The sequence below is a fragment of the Antechinus flavipes genome, chromosome 4 (assembly GCF_016432865.1).
Source record: "Antechinus flavipes isolate AdamAnt ecotype Samford, QLD, Australia chromosome 4, AdamAnt_v2, whole genome shotgun sequence".
Classification (NCBI taxonomy): Eukaryota; Metazoa; Chordata; class Mammalia; order Dasyuromorphia; family Dasyuridae; genus Antechinus; species Antechinus flavipes.
The window spans coordinates 16,282,604-16,302,771 of NC_067401.1; the positions used below are offsets into that span (position 1 = coordinate 16,282,604).

Genomic DNA, 20,168 nt, shown 5'->3' on the forward strand with positions numbered 1-20,168 from the left:
CGGGGGTGGGAAGGCAGGCGGGCAGGCAGAGAAAGACAGAGATGGAGGTGGTTAATTGGGTCAGGCCCCATATCCCAGGGCAGTAAGTAGGGGGAGCAGAGGGCTGAAGGGATGATGCTGGAGGCTTTTGGACCAACTTTTCTCCTTCCTCCATTCCTTCTTCCTTCTTTCCCTCTCCCTCCTTCCTCTCTCCCTCTTTTCCTTCCTCTTTCTTTTTCTCCCTCCCTGTCTTCCTCCCTTGTTTCATCCCTCCCTTTCTCCTCCCTTCCTCCTTCTCTTCCTCCCACCTTCCTTCCCTTTTTTCCTCCCTCCTTCTCTCCCTCCCTTTCTCCACGGGCCCCCATCAGGGACGGCACTGAGTTTCAAGGAGAAGTAGGTGGACACCGAGGAGGGGAATTGTCTTTTAACTCTTGGCCTAGTTCCTCGAGTGAGAGGAGCCTCAGATCACACACCGTCCAACCCCCCATTTTATTGTCTGATTTCCGAAGCTCCTGGGTAGGTTCTGAGGCAGGACTGGGGCCCATCAGGCCCGTTGGGGGCCTCGGCCCGGCCTGCCAGGAGCCTCGGGGAGAGCTCAGCGTTTCTCCCGGCCACGGCCCTGGGCTCCTTCTCCGCTCCCTCCGCAGGCCCGGCGCACTCACCGACTCCTCCGATGGCCTGATTTCTTTTTCTTCTTCTTCTTGGGAGGGGGTGAGGCTGAGCTGCTTGACCAGTGCTTGGTCCTGGGGGCGGGTGGGGGAATGATGAGGGGAGCCAGGAGCGCCCAAGGCCTCAGCCTGGCCTCCTGATCCCCGTTTCGGAAGGATCCACAGCCCTGCATTTCTGCAGAGAACCTCCCTTCCTCCCCGCCCCCTCCGCCACCATTTCCAAAGCCCCCCCAGCTCCTGCCCACTCAGCCCCCCTGCTCCCGGTTCTCACGCAGAGCGCCCTCCCTCGGTCCCCGCTCCCTCCCCAGGGCCTGACCTGTACTCTCGGTGCCCACCGTCAGCCCGGTAACAGTCGGCAGGACAGTCGCACTCCAGAGGGCAGTCTTCCTCATAGGGCAAGTACTCCAGGCCCTGGGCATCCCCTTCTATCAAGTAGTGGCTTTCCATCACTCTGGCCGGGGGATAGAAGGAGAGAGGTCAGGGGTCTCCTTCGGGTCAGATTGGGAGCAGGGAGACCGACGAGGTGATTGCAGCCATCAGAGGCCTGAATATGCGAGTGGGGAAAAGGGAGGCCGGGGATACAGTGGAGCTAGAATCTGCAAAATGGGCACAAAGCCCTCATCCCTGGCATTTAACGGACGCCCTTTCCAGCATTTTGCCACCGGGGCTGACGCTTTGTTCCCATGCCCTGCATTCATTTAGGAGATCTGGATCTCCCCAAGAAGGAACTTGTTGCTCTTATGATCCCTATTTTTTCAAATAAGGAAATGGAAGCAGGCAGAGGTTGAGGGACTGGCTCAGCTAATAAATATCTGGAGCCAAATTTAGATTCAAGTCTTCTAGAGCCCAGTGCTAGTCCTCTGTCCACCGGTCTCTGAAATCGTCCTGCTGCCCGCGGAATCCTTCCCTAACACTCTCCATCTCCTCCTTCCTCCTCTGACCCTGCCCCGCCCCTGCAGCCTCTCTCACCTCAGCGCTGGGACCAGGGCAGTAACTGCTGAGGAGTCAGGCTGCCTCGAGTCTCTCCCCACTTCAACCTGTCCTCCATTCAGCCACCAAAAGCACTTCTCCTGAAGGGCGGGCCCAGCGGCATCACCCTCTATCGGAGAAACTCCAGGGGCTCCCTGCCCCCTCGGGGATCAAAGCCCTTGACCAGCCAGCCCCCTCCCTCCCTTCTAGTCTCACACTTTAATCCAGTGGTTCTTCAAACTTGTGTTTTCAGGATCTTTATCCTATTAAAAATGATTGAGGATCTCTCCAAAGCGTTTTTGTTTATCTGGGTTATATTTATAGACATTTACCATATTGGAAATACAAATGATTTTTGAATTTGTAGCCCCTCTAAAAGGGTTTCTGAGATCCCCAGGATTCTCTGGACCATACTTTGAGAACCACTGCTTTACTCCCTCCCGCACAGTCTGCTCCAGCTGCACTGACCTCCTCCCTGCTCTTTGCACAGACTTTGCTTGCCATTGTTCCTGACTGGAACTGAGCTGGAACATTCTCCTTCCTCATCTCTGCTCTTGCTTTCCAAGCTTCCTTGAGTGTCAGCTAAAATCCTCTCCCAATTCTCCTTAATGTTCCTTCCCTCTGAGATCAGATTTAATACCAATTATATATTTTTGTATTTCTTACACTTTATGCATATATATATATAATTTATATCGTTTACTATGTATATCTATACATACACACACACACACACACACACACACACACACACACACGGCCTTGTTTGTCATTAGTTGTTTGCACGTTGTCTCCCCCATGAGCTCCTCGAGAACAGGGATTATTTTTGCTTTTATTAGCGCTTAGTACAGTGTCTGGCACCTCTGTTAATTATTTCGGGGGTGTCTGACTCTTCGTGACCGCATTTGGCGTTTTCTTCACAAAGACACCGGAGCGGTTTGGCCATTTCCTTCTCCGGCTCATTTTACAGATGAGGAAACTGAGGCAGACAGGATTGTGTGACAGGCCCAGGCTCACAAGGGACAGCTGCATTTGGGCCCAGAGAGATGTCTTCTTGACGCCGGGCCAGGCGCTCTAGCTACTCTGCCTCCAAGCTGCTGTGGCTGGCGCTTAGTAGGCGCTTAATGAATGCTTGTTGATTGAATGACTGGAGGAGGAGACGGTCCCTGAGCCTGGTCCTCAGGGAGGCCGGGGAGACATCCACCAGGCAGCAGATGCTGAGTCGCCCGGGACGGCCCGCACTTGTCTCCTTTCTGGATGCTGAGCGCCTTCTCCATTTCTTCCCATCAGCCCCGTTCCTGCTCATTATCCCACTTCCTACATCCTCTTCGCCTTGGGAAGGTGCCACCTTTCAAATATTTATAGACTCTGATCATGCTTCCCCTCCCTCCCGCTCCTTCCTCTGCCCCTCCCAAAGTCATTGCTTTAGCGAGCTGCCGCCAAGCTTGGCTCTGACCAGATTTCCTCATAAATCAATCCTGTCCCTGGGCCCTTAATCATCTTGGCTTCTCTCCTCCTAACTGCCTCCAATTTGTCTTCTTGCAATGATGGGCTGCTCTCTGTGGAATGCCGCCCGAGCCCCCCTCTGGCGGGCCGGCTCCCCTTCTCTCTCTCCCAGGGCCAGGGGGCTGAGTGGGGCCGGCTCCCCTTCTCTCTCTCCCAGAGCCGGGGGGCTGAGTGGGGCCGGCTCCCCCTCTCTCTCTCCCAGGGGCGGGGGGCTGAGTGGGGCCTAGTGGGGCCGGTTCCCCTTCTCTCTCTCCCAGGGCCAGCTCCCCTTCTCTCTCTCCCAGGGCCAGGAGGTCGAGCGGGGCCAGCTCCCCTTCTCCCTCTCCTGGGGCCGGGGGGCCGAGCGGGGCCAGCTCCCCCTCTCTCTCTCCCGGGGCCGGGGGGCCGAGCGGGGCTGGCTTCACACTCTCCCTGCTGGCTGCCGCTCTCAGAGCTCCCACTCTGTAGTTTGTCCATCAGTTAGCACAATAATAGAGTCTGCTCTCGGTTATCCTCCCGAAGTCTTTGTCTTTGTAGCTGATGTTTAACACTTGGGTGTAGCACATTGTCCTAAAATGAACGGCGTGGGACTGAATGGGAGTCTGGGGCCAAAGGGTGAAAAATTGAGACCTGGAAGGGTCCTTCAGAGGCCATAGAGGGAACCCTCTCATTTTACAGATGGGGAAACTGAGGCCAGAGAAAGCTGATCCAAGCAGCAAGTTAGCAAACCCAGAACTAGGATTGTTTTTCACTTAAAGGATACTGAGGCTTATGGATATGAATCAAAAGTTTGCCAAGCTCAGAGAGCTTGAGTCAGGACTCCACCTAGGCCTCCCGGCTCCAAGAAATGGGCTCCATTTGAGATCATCTAGTCCGATCCCATTTTAGAAGGAGGAATTTAGGCTCAGGGAAGGGAAGTGACTTAGATGTGGTCCCATAGGACCATAGTTCTAGTGCTGGAGAGACCTAACGGGCCATCTAGTCCAGCCCCTTCATTTAACAGATGAGGAAACTGAGGCACGGGGAGGGGGGGCCCCAAAGTCAGTGCTCTTTCCATTGTGCCTTGTTGCCCCTCACATGAAACAAAGAACTCTTTCAGGGAGATCAAGGTTGGAAATGGCTTTCCATACAAGCTTTCCTATTAGCATGAAAAGCATCACCTCTGAAAGCGATGAGGTCTCCCCTCTGCAGTCCCCCCTCTAACTCCCCTCCCACTCCCACTTGCTCCCTGCCAAGCTCAAAGCTCCCTGGGCAAGGCATGGAATGATGTGTTTGGATCTCAGGAGCTTCGCTAGGACCCGAGCCAGGATGGAACCAAGGAGGAGCCCCTTACTGTCCTCTCCTCCCGTGGCTCCAGCGGGTGAATAAACAAAGGGCAGAGACAACAACACCCCTGAGGAAGGTCTGCTCTGGCTGAGCTCTAGGACAAACCCAACTGCCACTGGGTTGGGCGTGGGCCATATCCCCTTAACAGGCTGGAAACTCCATGAAGGCAGAGGTCATGGTCTGTCTAAACTAGAGGCCCTCCTGCCCTCCCTCCCTCTGCCTCTCCTTCCCTTGCTCCCTTCTCCCCTTCTTCCCCCACCCATAAAAGGAACCTTAGAGATCTTCCAGTCCATGAAATTAAAAAATATATATATTTGATAATGATTTCAGTATAATTGGTTTCCTTGGTAATTCTATGTATTTTATTTCATGCATTTAAAAGCATTATTCTGAGGGGGCTGTAGGCTTCGGCAGCCTGGACAGCTAGTGTTGAGTGTGGAGTCTTCTTGACTCGTCTCTCTGTACTTACATTCAGCCTTCAGATACTTTCTGGCTATATGACTTTGGACAACTCACTTTACCCTGTTTGCCTCAGTTTCCTCATCTGACAAACAAACCAGAGAAAGAAGTGGCAAACTACTTCAGGATCTTGGCCAAAAAAAACCCCACATGGGGTTGCATAGAGTTGGACACAACAGGTTAACGGGACATAGGACACGAGAAAGATTAAGAACCCCTGATTCTAGTCCAATCCCCCCTTTTTTGTAGATAAGGGAGTTGCCCATGGACGCAGAGGATCGTGTTTCTAGAGATATAAGGGAACTCATGGGCCAATCTCTTCATTTTTCTATGTTTCTATGCAGAAACTACATAGAACAGTGAAGAGACTTTTAAATTCACATAAGTAAGTCATCACTGTCTAAGACAGGATTTGAATCCAGGTCCTCTGATGCCCTCGCCAATGCTCTTTAGTCTGTACTATGTAAGTGGTTGTTGTTCAGTCTTCTCTTTATGACCCCATTTGGGGTTTTCTCAGCAAAGACACTGGCATAGTTTGCCATTTTTTTCTACAGCCCATTTTACAGATGAGGAAGCCGAGGTAAACAGGGTTAAGTGACTTGCCCAAAGTCACTCAGCTAGTAAGTGCCTGAGGCTGAAAATGAACTCACAAAGGTGGGTCTTTTTGATTCTAAGCTTAATATGACACCACCTAGCGCCCCCGTGTTAGACATCCCCCAAAAGACAAATAGTCCTCAGAAGAACATAGACCTCGCATAGAAAGGACCTCCAAGGCCTTGTTCTCTAATCCCCTCACTTTATAAATGAGGCATCTGAGGCCCAGAGAAGTGAAGTGCTGACTTATCCAAGACCACACAGTAGGAAGTACCCTCAGAGCCAAGATTCAAACCCAGAACTCCTGAATCCAAGTCTCCTGTTCTTTTCACTGTACCATTCTGCCTTCATAATGGAGTTAATTATTGAGAGCCAAGGCTATTGGAAGGCAGAAGAGTTTTGTAGCTAGAAGTTTTCTTGAGTAGAAGAGCTTATTCTATAATGTCAATAATGAGACATTCTGAAATGTCCCTTCACTGTTCTATGGAGTTTCTGCACTTGAAAAATGAAGGGATTGGCCCATGAGGTCCCTTATATCTCCAGAAACATGATCCTCTATGCCCATGGGCAACTCCCTTATCTACAAAATAGGGGGAATTGGACTAGAATTAGGAGTTCTTAATCTTTCTCGTGTCTTGTGCCCTTTGACCTGTTGTGTCCAACTCTGTGGGGTTTTCTTGGCAAAGATCCTGAAGTCGTCTGTTATTTCTTTCTCTAGAGCCATAAATGGTAGCCTCAACCCTTGGAAGCAACTCGTTTTAGCCAATTCATACCTTCTTCCAGGTCTTATCTGGATCCCCACAAGGCTAAAACCTTTCTCAGTTTCCTCTTAATGTGGGTCCAAATCCCTCAGTATTCTTTAGGCTCTGTCCTATTCTCCTAGTACACATACTTACAAGCGGCTCCCCTCAGCACTGGGGGGTAACTAAGGAGAAGGAGTCCCAGAAAATGAGATGAGGAAAAGTAACTGAGATTGGGTGGTCAGAAGAAGCTCAGACCCTGAAGGTTATAAGGAGTTAGGAAGGGGAGCTCATTGTCAGGGATCAAGAGCATGGAGGCAGGAGTAATTAAACTTGAACTTGTAACCTAGACTTTCTGCTCTTTTCAGATGTTCCTGTTAAATATTCCGATCTGGTCAACTAAAAGTGTCCCTTGCTCAAGGTATCCTGGGTGGAGGGACTTTCTGAATTGAGGTTATAGAGAGAGTGTGGCCCCAAATGTCTCTCACACAGAAAGAAGCCAAGGTAAGTTGAAACTGAACTGTCCCTATTCCAATATTAAGACCCCATGCCCAGAACTGGGCACTACTCTTCTAAGTTCAGCACTGAATGGCTTTGAATCCCAATCTAGTGCTAAGCTCCTTTTGGCGTCACTGAACCCTACCACTAGCAGTGAATGTGTGTCCCTTGACGCTGGCACAAAGCCTCCCCCCATTTCCATGACTAAACCCTGACTCTGAGAAAGAAGAGAAGGATAAGGAGGAGGCAGGAGAGCAAGAAAAAGGGGAATAAGGGAAAGAAGAGGGATGAAGGAGAAGGAAGAAGAGAAAAAGGATAAATGCTTGATTGAAGAGCCTGATGTTTTTAGCTGAGTGATTTAGTGGTAACCTCAGAGGAACAGCCACATCCCTTTATCAACAAGGTCACAGGATATTCCAAGCAATAATAACTGTCTCCCCTCCACTTCCAAATTGCCCAAAGGAAAGAACAATTACCCCAAAAAGCTGACTGAGAGGTTGTTCTGGAAGATGACAGAGTTCGAAGCTGACCAAAGAGAAAGAGTGGTAAGAATATTGTGGATGAGACACAGAAGGGTTCAAGCATTTGGGTTTGTCTTCTGCCATGTAGGGGGGTGACTCCTCCCAGTGGAGCTGGAGTCAAGCTTGGAATGGTCAAAAGAGCATTATATTCTGCATCATAGGACCTGGATTTGAATCCTGGATTATCCCCTGGGGAGCCTTGATAAAGTCCTTTTCCTTACTGGACCCCAAGACATTGGATGGCGCAATGTTTCGACCTTTTAAAATGATCATTATTATGTTATTTAAAAATTATTATTATTACCTTGAGGCAAAAAACTAATCATGAAATGAGGAGGCATGTAAATCATAACTGAGATATATTTTCTTTCTCTTGACCTTGTTTCAAAAAGGCTTCTTTCATGCTCTCTCCCTACCATCAATTCTTTCCATCAATGAGCCTGAACGAAGAAGCGATTGATTCCATTTCAGCAATGTGATAAAGCTTTTCCTCCCTTTTTCTTAACTCCTGATGTAATCTTGAGAAATTCTTATGGAGAAGCAGCATGATGTGGTGGATAGAGAGATGGCCATTATACTCCCCACTTTCCCCATTATTATCAATATTATTATATTCACTGAGGCTTAGGAAATTTGTAACTTGCTTGAGATGAGCCTCCTTGTGAGAGCTGACCAAAGCTGGAAGCGACCAATTGAGCCAATCAGTGCCAGATGCACCGAGGCTACTACATGTGCTAGAAGAATAAACAACAGCAACAGCATTAAGTGCCGATCCCCTCCACGATTGTCAGTCTTTCTTCTGTTCTTGATAGGTGAAATCCACAATCGGCCACAGCATACTTAACCTCCATGATTGTGCTAATCTCTGTTTCCCAATGATTAACCTAATTAACCCTCTCTTGTTTTCTGCTGTCAAAGATGGTAATTGTCTCTTGTCAGGGAACTCCATCCCTTTGTGAAAAAGCCTCAGATGGGACTCACAATCTGCTGGCTCTGCTCAAGGCATCGTCACACTATCCATTTGGTTCTGCTCATAAACTTTAAAAACATTCAAGCTAGAGGGGGGCGGGAATGGGGATGGGGATGATTCAGTGTCCAAAATGAAAGAGGTGATAACTTTGTTATGTTCTACCCAGGTCTAGTCATATCTCAAGTAGTCTGGGCCATTCTGTCTAACACATTTGGGGAAGGATAGAAGAACACAGATGAAGAATTGGAAGGGACCTCAGAAACCAACCACTCATTTCATAGCTAGGGAAACTGAAGCCAAGAAGATGGAATTATTGGCCCAAAATCGCAGCAAGCAGCAGAGGTGGAAATTCAATCCGCTTCCTCTGACTCCAAAGCCAGGATACTTTCTATTGTTCTTTGCTGTTCATTGGCTTCAAGAAGATGGGACTGGAGACCATGCCAAATGAGACAGAAATGTAGAGATTGACAGAGACACACAGAGAGACAGAGACAGGTAGAAACAGAGAGACAGATATATATAGACACACACACATCTATATCTATATCTATATCTATATCTATATATAGAGAAAGACTTGAGATATACACAGAGAGATATACAGAGAGAAATAGATATACACACAGAGAGACAGAGACAGAGAGCACAAGGGACAAAATCATATAATCACAGGTAGGGAAATAGAAGGGACCTTAGAGATAATCTTAATGTAACTTCTTCATTTTAAAGTTCATAGGACTGTGTGATTTAGAGCTAGAAGGAGAATCTATTCCAACCTCTTCATTTTACAGATGAGGAAACTGAGACTCAGGGAGATTCAATGACTTGTTCTTTTTACAATACTACGAGGAGACTGGGACCTGGAAAGGGACTATCAGACACTTTGCTCCTCTTGGGCCCATCCTACATGACAGCAAAACTAAAAATGGAGCTCCCCCCCAAAAAACTTCATGAATTGACCAATCTATTGGACACCGAATCCTAGGTTGGGAGCTATTGTCTTACTGAATTAAATTAGTTCTCACTATCCTAAAGATGTGACTTCATCTTAGAAGGTTGATGGACTTTGGCAGGAGTTTGGTTCAGCATGCTGGACAGCTCCCTCACTTATATTTTCTTTTTGTTTCTGGGTGCATTTTCTCGGTTGCTCTCCAAAGGGTCAGAATGAGAATGAGCCCCCCTGAAGGCTCCCTCTCTCCAGGCTACAATGCTAACTTTACATACTTCAATTTCAGGTCAGCTTAGAAAGAATAGTTTATGATCGCTGGTGAAGTCTCTGTTCAGTCAATGTGGAATTGTAGAATACTGCATTCTAGTTGTAATTCTATGGATAACTTGTATATGACTTTAGGTTAAGTCATTTCTCCTCCTCTTGGCCTTAGTGCCCTCCTGTCAAAGGATTTTGTAGTCCCTCAAGCTTGAATATTTTTTAAGTTTTATCATCCTAAGTTCTTTTCCCTCTTATCAAAAACTTGATATGAGCCCATGCTAATATTCTCTTCCTGTGAAATCCTATGGGGCTGAGAACCTGCCCCACATGATTTAACATGTTATTCTATCCTTCCTTTTAAAATTCTTAACTGTTTCATGTTTTCCAGAAATATAAGCTCCCTGTGATCAGGGATCCTTCTCTGCCAAAGTGTAAATCACAGAATATGCAATGGAGGGCTCTGTCAAAAAATGTCCCAATAATCTCAAGATGACCCTTAGTCAAGAACTCTCTTCTTACAAGAGGATCAAGCTCTCGATTCAAATGTTTCCAAACTTCCTGGATTCAAGCTTTTCTTACTCCTTGGCTCATCGCCCCCATCCTGCTATAAGATGCTGGAGAAATCTTTAAAACAAACTTGGGTATAGATTCATTCACTCAGCTAGCTTTTTCAGAGCACTTCCTTTGTATTATACAACATTGTGCTCTAGAGATCTTTCTTCTATCTGAATAAGTCACTCTTGCTCTAATGGTTCCTTCTCATTGGAAGCACTTGGAATTTTTTCTCTCGGAACACCAAAGGCTTTAAAAGAAACCCCCTCTTATTTGTTGGTAGGGAAGATAACAAAAGTACAATGGAGAATTACACAGCCTATGGGGTTAAAGAGAAGAGAGGAAGACAAGATCCTTGTTTGTCTGGACTTCTCTTTGGAGCCTTCTGTTTTCCATCTTCTCTTATGCATTCCGGGTGGATGACTCCCTAACCCCCACCATGTCGCCAGAGACAAGACCCACTACTAGAGGAGAAAATCTCAAAAGAGATGACTTGCACCATTTAAAAGACATTGACTACCCATCTTCAGCTTGGATCCATCCCAGCCCCTCCTCACACCCCCACACCTCCTGACTTCCAAGCAGCCAGTGCATGATGCATAAAATTGGGTGGTTTATGACAAATGTTCATGGTACTCATGATGATTCAATTGGATGGGATTTTCCAAGAAGGGCGCTTGAGAATTCAGATGCATTTGGAAAAAGAACTGTGACCACCGGCCTCTTCCCTAACTCCCCCTACTCCTCCCCGGCTACCCTTCCCCTCTGGCTCCCAGAGTTCCATCCTTGAGGAGATAAAGAGCCAGAAGCAGTATATTGAAGTTAGCTTTGTTGTTCTCCCCTTCTTTTCAGAACCCTCATGCCCTTTCTTCTTTCTTGGGACTCATCTCATATCCCCATCTTGTCACCAATGCCAACTTCATTTTCCTGTGTCATGTTATCAACAGCTCTCACGTAAGGAGTTGATCTATAACAAGATATCCTCTCAATGGATTCGAAATCAGAGAATACATATTTGACCTTGGGCCAGTCACTTTTCTCAGGGCCCAATTTTCTTCATCTACAAAATGAGGCAATTGGAACAAATAGCCCCTAAGAGCCTTTTGGTTCTAAACCTATAATCCTATACACAATGCCTCCATGACTTTAAAAGAACAGAGCCAGAATGGCGATGTTTCAAAAACTATAATAAGTAATTGAAGAAAGATTTGAGGGTCCTTTTCAGCCTCACCCAGATAATTCCATATAGGAAGTCATCTATTCTATTTATAAAGCTTTATACCTTGCTCTCACATAGTTTCCCATGACCTCATACCTGGGCTTTCTTTTTCCCTGGGATCACTCAAAATTGGTATTAGTTGACTTTTGAGGGCTCAGAGAGAATCTAAAAGACAAGTTTAAGTGAATCCAAACCAACAGGAATTTATCGTTGAATTGAATGCTGACAACCATATCCTCACCATGATTTTTGAACGATTCAGCATGCTCCATTCAGACAAAGGCAGAAGAAATGTAGGTGAAGAAGGTGGAGGACAGGAGACTCCTATATCCACCAAACTTGACTGATTGATTCTATGAGTCTTAGGCAAATGGGGAGAAGATTTTCTAATAGAAATCCTGGGTAATGTGCAAACTGCCTCTTCTAAGAGGAAAGGAGTAGAAACATAAGCACTCAATTTGAAACTATGTTCAAAATGTTATCAAACTGTATACCCTTTGATCCAGCAGTGCTACCACTGGGCTTATGTCCCAAAGAAATCTTAAAGAAAGGAAAAGGACCTGTATGTGCACGAATATTTGTGGCAGTCCTCTTTGTAGTGTCCAGAAACTGGAAACTGAGTGGATGCTCATCAATTGGAAAATGGCTGAATAAATTGTGGTATATGAATGTTATGGAATATTATTGTTCTGTAAGAAATGACAAGCAGGAGGATTTCAGAGAAGCCTGGAGAGACTGACATGAACTGATTCTGAGTGAAATGAGCAGGACCAGGAGATCATTATATACTTCAACAACAATATTATATGATGATCAATTCTGATGGACGTGGCCCTATTTAACAATGAGAGGAACCAAATCAGCTCCAATAGAGCAGTCATTAATTAAACCAGCTACACCCAGGGAAAGAACTCTGGGAGATGACTCTGAACCACTACATTGAATTCCCAATCCCTCTATTCTTGTCTGCCTGCATTTTTGATTTCCTCCACAAGCTAATGATACACTATTCCAAAGTCCGATTCTTTTTGAACAGCAAAATAACTGTATGGACATGTATACTGATATCGTATTTATTTTATACTTTAACATATTTAACATGTATTGGTCAACCTGCTATCTGGGGGAGGGGGTGGGAGGAAGGAGGGGAAAAATTGGAACAAAAGGTTTGGCAATTGTCAATGCTGTAAAATTACCCATGCATATATCTTGTAAATAAAAAGCTATAATAATAATAAAAAGAAACATAAGCACTTATTTGCTCACTGTCCCAATCTTTGTGTAAACCAGGATTTGCTCTGATGGAATTCTCATTTCTTAAAGGCTACCAAGGTTAGGGGCTCAGTGATGGAGTGGGTTATGTGCCAGGATGCCAGGAAGTAGGATGCCTCAAAGTTCCATTTCAATGATGTCACAGAATTGTGAGGAGGAGTTCAGAAATGCAGTCCAGCCCGTGGCTTGCTGTTCTCTTGGCATGAGCACCACTTTTTTCCCATAGGGAAATTTGTTCCTGTTTTTAGAGATGGTAGAGGACAAGGGGCCTTCTTTCTGGATGACTCAGCTACATTTGGGAAGTTATCGTGTTGCAGAGAAAAGAGCCTTGGATTTGGAATTGGGGATCTGGGCTCAAATAGCAACTTTGCTGCTTCCTACCTGGGTGCCCTTGAATTTCTAGAACCCCTCTGGGCTTCAGTTTTCTTATCACTGTATTAGATGCGTCAGAGTTCCCTTTCTATTCTAAATCTTTGATTCTATGACCTGAAGATCATGGAATTCCAGATTTGGTGAGGGGACTTTCAGGTCATCTTATCCAACCTCTCGTTCTAGACAAAAATCATCTCTATTACATTCCTGGTGGGCTTGAGGCCTTTTCTGGGCCCGATTACAGTCCACTTCTGCTATTATTTCTTGTGTGTGGCCAGAAGATCTAGGCTGACATCCTGCCCCTTATGCTTACTCCCTATGTGAGCTTGTGGGAATCATTTAATGTCCATGGCTCCCAATTTTCTCCACTATAAAATGATGGAATTAGACTAGGTGACCACTGAGATCTCTTCCATCTCTGCACCTTTGAAGCATAGTAATTCAATGATTTCAGAGAAATCAGTGCTCTCATTTCTCCTTTCTGAGCTTCAGTTTCCTGATTTATATAAGACTTTATGATATTGAAAGTCCATTGCAACCCTCCTTCTACAATTTAGTGGAAAGAACGATGGCTTTTGAAGTGAAAGCCTAGGAGTCAACCAAAACCTCTTTGTTTCTAAGTATTCTATCCTGTACAGTGAAGAGGTTGGACTAAACCTCTCTGTATGCTCACATCATGATTTTTGTTAAGGAGGAGAGAGGAAAAAGAGTCTACATGGTCCTTACCCTCGAGGAGTTCATTGGATGAAGGGTCTTCAATCGGATTAGAGAGACCAGATTGGAGAGATAAGGAATAGTTTAAAAGGTCATAAGTAGGGGTTTAGGTGATCTCAGAGGTCCTGGCCAATGCTTACATTCTATGCTCCTTAACTGGGATTTCTAATGCCAAGGAGCTCAATGGTTCACAAAGCAGTTCAATTATTAGATGGAAAAAATGAAGGAATAATGGAAGTGAGTAATTTCTGTTCAAGGTCATGTAGTCAGTGACAATGTTCAAGAGGAATCGAGGGAGGGAAATATCTGACTATTAGAAAGTTCACTCTTGTATTGAGCTAAAATCTGCTTCCCTACAATTTCCACTCATTTTTCTAATTCTTCCCTCTGGGGCCAAGGAGAATGAATCTAACCCCTCTTCCACATGACAGCCCTTCAGAGAGTTTTATTTTTATTTGAAAGATTGCTGTAGTCTTCACCTGTCCCTATCTATGGAGAGCTGAGGGTAATTAAGGGCTGTCTTGATGGGTTGGTTTTCTGGGCAGGAGACAGACTGTGCTCATTAAAGTCATTCTCTCTCCTTCCTCCAACCTCATCTAACCCTGCTTTGCAATCCTTTTATGACTCTTATCAAATTTTGCCTCATGTTATAATTACTGATACATATACTGAGAGAGAGATATATACTTACACATGTATACATTACATAAACTCACAATAGATGCATACATATGTGCAAACATGTACGTGTATATATGTATATATGTTTATGGATGGATTTATATATATCACGGGTATATTTTTTCTATTATCCACAGAATTGATATTTCTAAAAGAGAGACACAGCAGAAAAAAGGAGTTTGGGGCAAGATCTATAAGGTGATAAAATAAAAACTGTTTAAAAGAAGGAACTCAAAATAGGTATCTCAAGCTTAAATTCCATGAGGAATACAGAGACTACAAAAGAAGTAAACAAGGTAAAGGTCATGAATCAAAGAGAAAAAATTTAGAATGACAGAAATGGAAGGGAAATAATGAAGAGAAAGATGGAAAAATCTTTCCCCTCCCCCCAAAAGGTGCAGAAAATGAAATTTTAAAACTAACAAGCAAAATGAGAAGAGGAGAAGAGGAAGGAGGAATATCACTTGACTATTTAATTGAGAGAAAAAAAGAATTTGGAAATTAGATTTAAAAAGACATAAAAAGAAGTAACAAACAGAGGCAGCTAGGTGGCATAGTGGATAGAGCACCAATCCTGAAGTCAGGAGGATCTGAGTTCAGATCTCGCCTCAGACACTTAACCCCAAATGCCTCAGCAAAAAGAAGAAGAAGAAGAAGTAATAAATTAAAAAAAAAAAACTCTAAAACTAGATAAATGGCCTGGGGGCTTGAATTGCAGGGGAAAAGAGCTAATAGAAATACAGTTGTATTAAAGTAGTTTAAGATAAAATAACTGGGGGCAATTAAATGGCACACTGGATAGAGTACCAGCCATGAAGTTAGGAGGTTCAAATCTGGCCTCAGACACTTAACACTTCCTATCTGTGTGATCCTAGGTAAGTCACTTGACCCCAATTGCTTCAGAAATAAATAAATAAACAAACACATAAATAAAATATCTGAAGAGACAAAGTACCCTATGAAAAGGAAAAAATTCTAATTGAGAAAAATTAGAGACAATTGGAAAAAATGTAAACTTAACTCTCATTGCTTTAAATGTAAATGGATTAAACAATCCAATAAAGTTAAAAAGACAGAGATTGGCTAAGAAAACAATGGCTCAAATTTAGGCTCAAACCTAAATAACAAAGATCTACATAGTATATAGAATGAATGATTTTTCATGACAGTTATGTCATAGTAGAAAGAACATAGTATTTGGAGTCAGAATAGCTGGCTTAAAATCCTAGCTTTGCCATTTGGAAAACCTTAAGGAAGTTCATTTAACCTTTCTGAATCAGATTTTCCTTTCCGTAAGATGAAAAGGGTACAGATACAGATATCTGTAAAGATATCATCCCATGGGGCAGTAATAGGAACAATGGGTTTGGAGTTGAAGGATCTAGTTTGAATCCTTGTTTAAGAAACTATTAATTACTAGAAGTGTGACCTTGGACAAGTCCCTTTCTCTCTTGAAAGTTTGGTTTCCTTCTCTATAAAATACTCAACAATCTCAAAGCCACTTGGAATGATGTGATCTTTCAAATTTAAATTCTATGATCTGATCTTTTTTTTTAATAGCTTTTTATTTACAAGATATGTACAGGGTAATTTTTCAACATTGACAATTGCAAAACCTTTTGTTCCAACTTTTCCTTTCCTTCCCCCTACCCTTTCCCCCAGATGGCAGGTTGACTAATACATGTTAAATATATTAAAGTATAAGTTAAAAACAATATATGTATACATGTATGATCTGATCTTTTGGTCATCCTCTCCTTTGCTTTGGGATTAGCTTTTCTACTTCCCATTTCCATTTTTAACTATTATATTCCTTCACTGACTTTCTAAATCTTAATTACGTAGAACCTTCTGCTATATTTATGAGTCATTCTTTATTGAATTCCTAAAGTACAAGTCTGACCATGTCCAAATCTTCCTTCTCCTCCTCTACCCCAATAAACTTTGGTTTCGGAACAAAATTAAACTCCTTTGTTTGGCATATAAAGCCTTTAACAATCCGGTCACAAACTGTCTTCCCAGTCTTATTCTACATTGCTGTTTCTCAGATGGCTCAGCCAAACTGACCCCTTAACGTTCCTCATACATCATCACATTTCACTTTTTGTCTTTGCACCAATGGCCCCTCCCATTCAAAGAATGTACTCTCTCCTCATCTCTGCCTCAGAAATCCCTCATTTCCTTCATGACTCAGCTCAGACACCATTTTCTCCATTAAGTCTTTCTTTCTTTCCTCCCCAGTTCCCCAGATGCTCTAGTGCCTTCTCTAAATAAGAATATTTTGTATTTGTCTTGTCTGTACCTATATATGGCTATGTTATCTCCCTCATTTCAATGTAAACTATTTGAGGACAGGTATTATTTCACTTTTGTCTTTATATCCCTAATGCCCAGCAGAGTTCTGGGCATCAAGTGGCTTACTAAGTGTTTATAGGTTGACTCTCTCTTAAAGTATATTTTAGCCCACTTTCATAGCTATATCTTCTCATGACTCCCCCTCAGGGAAACCTAATATGATGTGATGCTTGGATGAATTGACGGGATCCTAAATGCAAATCTGAAAGGAACTTCCAAGGACACCTAGTTTTTTCCCTCATTTTTCAGATGAGGAAACTAAGGCACAATGTTGAAGTGACTTGTCCATGGTCACATAGCAAGTGTCAAAAGTCAGATTTGAACTCAGGTCCTCCTGATTCCAAGTTCAGTAAGTTATCAGTTATTTTACCACCAGGTTAGTAATTGAGCAAAGAATACTGACCCCTGAACTTCTCAAGCTCCTCTCCAAATCTACTGAGGCTCATGGTCCAATAGCTCACACTCTACCTTTGGCCCATACCCTTCTCCTACTGATCCTCTTCAGCTCTCCCCACAGGAGACTCACATGTGGCGACCATGTTGATCCTCCCTGGTCAAGACTCCCTCCTTCTCCATCAGCATCTGTCGGAAGGTCCCCACCTTCTGCCGGATCTCCTCTTCAGAATACCTGCAGTAGGCAGAGATATAAAAGAGGGGTAAAGCAAGGCTGGGGCCATTAGAGTCTTTGGCTTCCATTGACCCACAATAACCCACTCTGGATTTTGAGGAAACTGGAGATCTTTCTGTTTTGCAGAAAGAAAACTGAGGGGAGATATAATCAAGGAGGAACTCTGAGATTAGATAACCCTTCTATTGGCTGGAAGTAGGGATTAAGGTTTGAGGACAGGAAATGTTTAGGTCCATTTTTGTTCCTGTAACACTTTCCACCACTGAAATGTGCAGCAGTTGTTGATTATGCTTTTTGGATGGTGAGAAGCTCGTTACCTCACGAGGCATCCCGTTCCAATATTAGACAAGTCTGGAGTGATACAAACAGAAGGGAGAGATTGAAGGGAGGAGGGGACATTGTGACTGGCAGCCAGGATCCAGGACTAGCCCAGTTCATTCTTTCCTCTAAAATAGAATTAAGTACCCAAGAATGAGGCAGACCTGAGACCTGTCTCACCCCTTCCACCTCAGCCCCCTGTTGGGGTCCATGCATACAGTAGAGCTGAACTAAGCAGGAATTGGCAGCAGAGGGGGTGAAAGCTCCAATCTAATGAGTGTGACTATAACTGAAATAGCACTCCAAATTATTTTGAGATTGCTTGATGCTTAGTGCTTTCCATGTCAACCAGGTGATCCCACCAGCTGCAGATCATAGATTTAGAGTCAAAAAGGAACTTAGAGGTTATCCGATCCAACCTCTTCATTTGACAGTTAAAGAAACTGAGATCCAAGGAGTCCGTGACTTGACCAAAGTCACATATTTAGTAGGTCTGACTTGAAATCTAATGATTTTTCCACTATTCCTTTCTGTTTCTGTAACTGAAAGGTGCCTAAAGTGATAATATCTAGCAGGTATCAGAAGAGAGCAGCTTCCTCTTCTGGGCAGCAGATTGAACAAAGAGCCCTCAAGTGGCACTGTACCCTTCCCTCCCCGCTCTATAATCCCCTTCCTTTCACTCCCATCTCAGTGATCTTCTTTCCAGTCCAGGACAAGTCAAACTCTCTCCCCATTTTGAGATGAATCATGGGGGCAGAGGAAGAAAAAATATCAACATTTCACATTTCTATAGGACAAAATCATGGGAAGCGAGGTCAAGAGACCCACGTTCTCATTCTAGTCCTGCCATTTATAAGCTGTGTGACCTTAGGCCAGGTGTTTTTCCTTTCTGGCTCACAGTTTCTACTTCAATAAAATCTCTTAATCTCTTCCATCTTGAAATGGTCTGAATGAGATGACTTCGGATTTCTCTTCTAACCACAAAATTCCTCAGCTCTAAATTTTGGGATTTAAGATTCTATTGTACCCACCCTTCCAGAGAAATCTAGCACCTTTGATAGTTACGGAACAAGAGAACCAGCATTGAAAACCAGGTCTCTTGAATCTCCCTAAATCTGATGATCTTTCAACTGCTCAATCTGTAATTGTTATAGACTGGTGGGTAGCACCCTCTCCATGAAACCTTTCTCACTCTTCTCAGTTCTTATTGGTTCTCATTTCTCAAATGACTTTTTTTCTCTGTTTAGACATTGCTTCTTCCCACTAGAATATTAGCTCCTAGAGGGTTTCCTTTTTCTTTAACTCTCCAGTGCCTAGTCCAGTGTCTGGCACATGTTGAAGGCATGATATATCAAAAACTTGTGATTTGTCCTGAGGAGAACAAACTGAACCTATTTAGGATTTCATGGGTATGTTCAGGGAATCATATGAGGTTTCAGAGAGAATAGGATTTACACAAGATCATATAGGTATTAAGGGCTCCAGGCAGGCTTTGAATCTATTTCTTGCTGTTCTAGGCTTAACACTTAACACTTTCCCATACAGTCTTCCTTTAAGTAGATGCTTTAACATGGGGAGTTAGGTCCATTGGGATAGAGATTAGGGCCATTCCAGGTTTTGAGCCTTCTCCTAGTCACGTCAGGTTACCTGAGGGAAAAGTGTTTATAACCCAAATTACTGAGCTATCAAATAAATATTAAGTGTTGGGAATATTATTTAATAGTATAACATGAATATACTTTCCTGTAATTGTTATGAATATTAATCAAATATCTAAATACAGGAAAGAAATACTAATGGATTCAAGCTAAAATAAATGAATATGAATGACCAGGTGATATCAATGAAGAAAAATCTCTCAGCCTGGAGAAAACATTAAAAGTTATGTGTGAGCCTGAATGCGTGCTTGTTTTTTTAAACACATTTTTGTTGATTTTTTGGTTCTTAACAAAAATCTTTGCTCAATTTGTCCTTGTATATCTCCCCCTTTCTTCTCCCCAAGAACCTCGGTGTATGAATGTTTATGTGTGCTTGAAGTGGGAGAGGGGAAAGAAAGGAATGGGTACCGAGGAGCTACCAAGGTAGAATGATAAATGTGCCTCAGAAAGAAGTGTTTTTGGAAAATAGGATCATAGATTTAGAATTGCACTATTTTAGACAGTGGTTTGGGACCATGCATCAAAAGTCACTAGACTGTGCCTACCTTTTTAACCAGAACTAGGCCAATAACCCAAAGAAATTAAAGAAGGAGGAAAAGGATCTATATGTACCAAAATACTTGTGCAGCATCTGGAATTATGCCCAAAAAGTTATCAAACTATGCATTCCCTTTGATCCAGCAGTGCTACTACTGGGCTTATACCCCAAAGAGATACTAAAGAAGGGAAAGGGACCTGTATGTGCCAAAATGTTTGTGGCAGCCCTGTTTGTAGTGGCTAGAAACTGGAAAATGAATGGATGTCCATCAGTTGGAGAATGGCTGGGTAAATTGTGGTATATGAATGTTATGGAATATTATTGTTCTGTAAGGAATGACCAGCAGGATGAATACAGAGAGGCTTGGAGAGACTTACATGAAGTGATGCTAAGTGAAATGAGCAGAACCAAGAGATCATTATACACTTCGACAATGATATTA

The 20,168-nt window shown here is 43.7% G+C and overlaps 1 protein-coding gene across 1 annotated transcript in view; it reads right to left on the reverse strand.

The window, feature by feature from the left end:
* Window positions 1-20,168, reverse strand: part of SRRM3 (serine/arginine repetitive matrix 3) — a 104,623-nt gene that overhangs the window by 26,950 nt on the left and 57,505 nt on the right. The window contains exons 3-5 of the mRNA XM_051991880.1: window positions 17,111-17,212; window positions 964-1,098; window positions 642-722 (exon numbers count right to left, since the gene is read on the reverse strand). Of these exons, the coding sequence (XP_051847840.1) occupies window positions 642-722; window positions 964-1,098; window positions 17,111-17,212 (318 nt within the window). The remainder of the gene's footprint in view (window positions 1-641; window positions 723-963; window positions 1,099-17,110; window positions 17,213-20,168) is intronic.